We start from the raw sequence: 5,767 nt of genomic DNA, 5'->3' as shown, positions 1-5,767 counted from the left end.
GCCCACGCGCGCGCTCCGCGCCGGTGCCGCCGCGGCGCCCTCCATTCATCGGGATGCGTCTCGCTCGTGGCCTTGTTTTTTTGGGGGGGTTTTACCTTTTCTTTTTTCTCTCTGCTTTTTTTTTCTTTTCTTTCCGTTTGGTTGATTCCCCCCCCGCCCCCCCCATCTCGGTACCGCCTCCCGTGATGATGCTCCCGGCTCCGCGACGCGGAGGCCCCGGCGGGGGAGGGGAAGGTGCAGGGCTGGAGCGGGGGGGCTCTTGGCGGCTCGTCGCCCTCCCTCCCCCCGTGTCACCTCCCCGCGCGTGGACGGCGGCCAATGACAGAGCGCCCGGCGGTTTCAAATAACGCCCCGAGGACGCGGGCTGGCCCTCGTCGCCCGCGCCGTGTCCCCCCGCGGGCTCCGCGCCGGCCGCTGCTCTGCCCTGCGCACACGCGTATACATATATATAAATATATATATATATATGCACATGCATACGTGTCCTTAACGTGCCCGCGGGCCCGCGCGGCGCGGCTAGCGGATCGCTGCCGCTTTAACGGGCCCGCCGCGCCGGCCCCGCCAGCAGCTATTTCCTCGTCACATGCTCATTTGAACGCGGCGCGGGGCCGTTGCGTAGCGGGGGGCGGGAGGGGGGGCAGGGAAAAGAAAGTGAGTAAAAGGGGAGAATAACTAAAGAAAAAGCGGATCCCACCTCCCACCCGCCGCGCTCCGGCTGCAGGATCCGGTAAAACGCCCCGTCCACGCGCGTCCCCTCGCGAATGGCTGGGGAGAGGAAAGGGGGGAGGGGGGCGAATAAAAATTGCGGAGGTCCCCAACCTGTCGCGGAGTGTCGGTCCGGGAGGGATGCGGCGCCGGGCAGAGTCCGACCCGCTCGGCCCGCTTCGGTTCCGTTCAGTTCGGCCCGGGAGTGGGCGGCGCGGCCTGGCGGGGGCGCCGCGCTCCGTCCATATAGGTCCATATCTTATCCATATAGGTCCATATGTGTCCATATCGGTGGGGGTTCCTCGGTGGCCGGGCCCGGGAGCGGGGCGGCCGCGGGGCCCGCGCAGTTGGTGACCGAAACCGGCCGTTTCGAAATGAAAGCGGCTCCCGGACACAGATCTGGGCAGGTGCCGCCGCCGCGCTGCGGCACTGGCCGTTTGTAATCACTAGAAACGGAACCGCCGCGCTAAACACCGCGATTTTAGGGCTTTCTCGGAATATTCATTATTGGTGATCCGCCTGGTTGCAGACTGTTACCGTTATCATTTCAGATTTCCAGACCCTGCAGCAGGATGGACATGGGAGCGGGCGGGGCCTGGCTCCCGCCCCCGGGTGAGTGTCCCGCGTGAGTGGGGCGGGAGCGCGCGTGGGGGCGCGTCCCGCGCTCGCCTCGGGGCGCGGAGCCCGCGGGGGGCGGCTGGGGGGGCCTAACGAGGGCGCGTTATTTCCCACTGCTCCTCTCTGATATTTCCTGGGCAGCAGATATTCCCAAGCTGCAACGGCGAGACGTCGTAACTCGAATTACTCCAATGTGGGAAAAACCAGCACCTTTTATCATAAGGGTCCCGTCCAAGCTAAACGTTTGCTGGAGTGCGGTCCCCTCTCCTAGCTCCATCCGCCCCCAGTGTCCCCGGTCCCCGCGGCTCTTACGCTGCAAATACTCGTACAGCCAGCGCGCGGTCCCTGCTTTGCAGGAGCGCAACGCGCCTCTGCTCAGGCGCGAGCACACAACGTTAACCACTCGATGAGCGGGTATGTATTTTAGTGCGTAATTACAGTTAATGCTTTAATTTAGTTAATGCACAAACACATATTCTGTATATCTTACACACGTGCTATATACGCATTACATATATATAAACGGCACGGTTGCGTACTTACAGAGATTCTCGGTTTTCAAGAAATAATCATATGGGCTGCATTGCAACAGGTTTATTTTATGAAGAATCACATACTTTAATAACTTAAATATTATAATAAGGTAAGGTATTGTTCTTTACATATGAAATATGTCAGATAGTGAGACTGCAGATCGAAGATCTGTATTTTATGTATTTATTTCCCCTTTCATCCCCCACGGGCGGTCCTGTGAGCTGCCGGGGGGTGAAAGAAGAGGGCTCCCCGTATCCCCCGCCGCGCTCCCTCCTCGCAGGCCTGGAGGCAGCGCGGCGCCTTCTGATTGGGCTTATTGGCCTCCCGGAGCCCGTTCCAGCTTCCTTGTGTTGGGGCAGCCGGAGGGACACGCTCCGACTCGGAAATAATTAATTGGGAAACTGAAGATTCCCTCCACCCTCCCTGCCTGCGAGCACAGTCGTTTCAGCGCAAAACAAGTTTTATGGCTCAATTCCTTCTTGGCCCAAACGGCCACTTTCAAGCATCGTGAGGAAATACTGGAGCTCAATTTCGACCTCAAATTTTCAATTTTCATCTCCGTGAGTCTTCATTCTGTGAAAGCCATGTTTCCTTTCCAAATATTGTTAAACTAACTTGGGGAAGGTCTCCTGCTGAACGGCCTGCGGAGCACCCTGTCCTTGAAGCCAGGGCAATCTCGGGCTTGCAGGAACACACATTGTGACTTGTTTTCTCCTTCAGGTCCCACGTTTAATAACACCGAGACGAGCCACGGATGCGCCCCAGGACATGCGCGGACACGCACAGCAGCAGCGTGGGTTTACCGAGCTATTCGCCGACCGCACCAGGAAGCTGCTGCTCCGCACTGTCCCAGCCGGTTTTGCTAGGAAGAGTCCGCGATCGGGCTTTCTGCCGTGAGTCCGATATTGCTCAAATCTAAACGAGTGCGGAGCAGCTCGTGGGGGCTCCAGCCTCTCCTGCCGCTCGGTACCGGAAAGCAGGCCTGGACGAGGCACCGGGGGCTTTTGCGTCCTCCCCAGCGGGGAGTTGTTCACATTTATTTCTTCACAGTGTCCAGACTCTCGTCCGGGACGGGGAGTACAATTTGAGGGCAAGATAGCACTCAGTCCCTTGCAAAGCGTGGAAAGGATAATAAAATCCGCACGTCGCGCCTGTCCTTGCTGCCTCCCTGTGGAGAAAGGGGTCACGGGGGCGGCTGTCACGGCTGCGCTTCCGATGGGGCCGCCCGCCCGGGCGGGCCGCTGTCGCCGTCGCGGGGGGGCGGGTGCTGCAGGTAGCGGCCCACGGGCCCGTGCGGCCCCCCGGCCGCCACGTCGAGCGGGAGGCGGCCGCGCGCGTCGCGCAGGTCGAGGCGCGCCCCGGCGCGGTGCAGCGCGGCCAGCGTGTCCACGAAGCCGGCGCGGGCCGCGTCGTGTGCCGGGTAGCAGCCGGTGCGCGGGTCGGCGCGGTTGGGGTCGGCGCCGCGCTGCAGCAGCAGCTCGGCCACGCGCGGGCTGCCCAGCATCATCACCTGCGGGGAGAGAGGCCGTGAGCAGCGCYACCGACGCCGGCCGCGAAGGGCTCCTCGTGGCCAAACGGGAGCCGATGGCCGAGCAGAGGCGCTCGGCAGCCGCGGGAAACCCTCTTCTCCCGGCAGCCGGAGGCCCTGACGGCGGGACGCGGGTAGAAGCGAGGGGCCGGGGGAGAAGGAGGCCCTTTCTCCTAAAACCGCCAATCGCCTTCAAAGCCAGGGAGATTCCAGGTTGCTTCTTGTTTGTTCGTTTTTCAGGCGGCGGAGCCCTGCCCCGCCTGGCCGCCGCGCACCGGGATTCCTGCAGCGACACCGCCGCGGTTCGGTTTTTCCAGCAGGTGAGTGCGAGCCCGCTCCCTCCTTCTCTTCTGGGAGAGCTGCCGAAGGCGGTTCTGGCTGCGGCACCGACCGCTCTGCAGCTCTCCCTTCCACCGCGGCGCGCGAGCAGGTCCCTTCCCGGCACGGACGAGCACGGGAAAGGAAAGCATTCCCAAAATCTGTGTCACATGCGCATTTCGTGCGAAATACTGCACTGACGCTTCACAGGAGAGACTTTTGCAAACACTGGCCTTTTATTCTAAATACAACCCCCGGGATTATTCCAGTTTCGTTTTATTTTGAAAATTTTAAGCGAAGCTGGCCAGAACCGCTCCAGATTTCYTTGTATAAATCTAGTTTCTATTCTCCCCCCGGGAATGTGCGGTGCAATACGCTCCCCTTTCTGTAAGATGGAGCACACGAGCCCTGCCGCTCCCGTTTATGTAAGATGGAGCATACGAGCCCTGCAGAGAGCCTGGCTACCTACCCGTAGTGGCGGTGGGAGAAAAGTATCTGCTCAGAAGGGCCCGCAAATAAATCGTGAAGACTGGTGCGTGAGAATTTACCGGACACAGACGTATAAAGCAGAAGGCAAGGTATGACAGAAAGCTTAACTTTTTCTTAAAAGGTGACTCGACACTCTTCTTTTTAGCGCACATGGGGGGAGATGAGCACTAAATCTCTCGGTTTTGAGTCATTCCACCTCCTCTGGTTAGAATGGAGCGCGGAGTTGCTAAAACTAAAACTCCTCTGATGCGGCCGTCACCGACTTTCACCTCTCCTGGAAGGCGCCGCCTCGAGAGCGGTCGAGCCGGCGCTGCCGCCGCCCTCCGCGCCCCGCTCCGCGCCCGCGTGTCCCGGCCGCGCTCCCCTGGCGCCGTCGCGGCCCACGCTGCCTNCCGCGCCCGGCGGCGCAGGGAGGGCGCTCGCGGCCGCGCTGCGCGGAGGCTCCGCCGCGGCGCTACCTGCAGCGGGGTCCGTCCGAAGGAATTGACGCCGTTGGGGTCCGCCTCGCCGTCCAGCAGCTCGCGCATCCTGCGCAGGTCTCCGCGGGCCGCGGCGTTGGCCAGCTCGTCCGCAGCGACCTGCGCCTCGCTGCGCTGCGCCTCCGTGCTCGGCGCCGCCATGGCTCCTCCTCGCCGCGATTCCGCCCCGCGCCGCATCCCCGGTCCATGGGGCCGCCCGGCCCGGTCCGCTCCGGTCCGCTCCGGAGTCGCCTCCAGGCACGGGACGCGGTAGCGCCCGCGGCTCGTTTTCTTCGCGTCGCCGGTGCCTCCCCACCGCGCCCCGCCCGCCCCCTGATGTCACCCACGGGCACGCGCGCTCGCGCGTGGGGCCGCCTTGCAGCGCGGAGCGCGGGGCCCGGGTCAGCTGTGCCCGCGCTCCCGAGCGCTTTCTGCCGTTTCGTGCTGCAAACGCTCTTCGGAGCGGGGAGGGTGCAAGCGCGGAGCAGGAGGCGGCGCGGAGAGCCCGCGGCCGCGGGCGACGTGAGCGCAGAGGTCCCCGCCTCCCTCCCGCGCCGGCTGTTGCTAAACACCTGGCCGAGACTTTGAACCGCTCCCGCGAACTRAACCGCGGAGGAGCGGCCAACCTTCCTGCCGTTTGTCACAAGGCGCACGGTGCTTCTCCCCGGTGACCCGAAACACGCTGCGCGTTTGGCCTCCGCGCTGGCCCCGCGCTGTGCGCGCGTTCCTGCACGCTCCTGCGCACACGGGTCCGCCCACCGCTGGTTCACCCAGGAAATATTTCACAGCAAAAAAAAAAATATATGTATTACTTTTCCTCGGAGCGCCGCGATACTGCCGTGGGGAGCCGAGTTTTTCTCCTCACCGCGTGTCTGAAGCGCGCTGGCGCAAGAGGCCCTGCTTCCAAGATGCCGTCGCGCGGCCCCGCGGCAGCGGCTCGGGGCGGCGCGCGGGGGCGGCAGCACCAGGGACAGCTCCGCGCCTCGCCGCGGGACCGCGCGGGACGCGACGCGACGCGACGGGACGGGACGGGCGGCCATGCGCGAGCCCCACGGCGCCCACGCGCGAGGCCCCACGGCGCCGCGCCATGCTCGCCGTGGCGGCTCGCGGAGAGCCG

The 5,767-nt window shown here is 63.4% G+C and overlaps 1 protein-coding gene across 1 annotated transcript; it reads right to left on the bottom strand.

Annotated features, from left to right (window-relative positions):
• Positions 1 to 3,055: 3,055 nt before the first annotated feature.
• Positions 3,056 to 4,812, bottom strand: LOC112951378 (cyclin-dependent kinase 4 inhibitor B-like). The gene is made up of 2 exons (XM_026044061.1): positions 4,651 to 4,812; positions 3,056 to 3,367 (listed from the first exon to the last, which is right to left on the bottom strand). The coding sequence occupies exons 1-2, from the start codon at positions 4,810 to 4,812 to the stop codon at positions 3,056 to 3,058; spliced, it is 474 nt and encodes a 157-aa protein (XP_025899846.1).
• Positions 4,813 to 5,767: the final 955 nt, after the last annotated feature.

Source organism: Nothoprocta perdicaria, unplaced genomic scaffold (genome assembly GCF_003342845.1).
Source record: "Nothoprocta perdicaria isolate Ctin4 unplaced genomic scaffold, notPer1 scaffold_104, whole genome shotgun sequence".
NCBI classification, from domain to species: Eukaryota; Metazoa; Chordata; class Aves; order Tinamiformes; family Tinamidae; genus Nothoprocta; species Nothoprocta perdicaria.
The sequence above is the reverse complement of the archived record's forward strand: the minus strand, read 5'-3'. Positions and strand labels throughout refer to the sequence as shown.

Coding starts and splice junctions, on each gene's coding strand:
- LOC112951378 (XM_026044061.1), bottom strand. CDS start 4,812: ATGGCGGCGCCGAGCACGGAGGCGCAGCGCAGCGAGGCGCAGGTCGCT. Junction 3,368..4,650: donor TCGGACGGACCCCGCTGCAG/GTAGCGCCGCGG, acceptor CTCTCCCCGCAG/GTGATGATGCTGGGCAGCCC.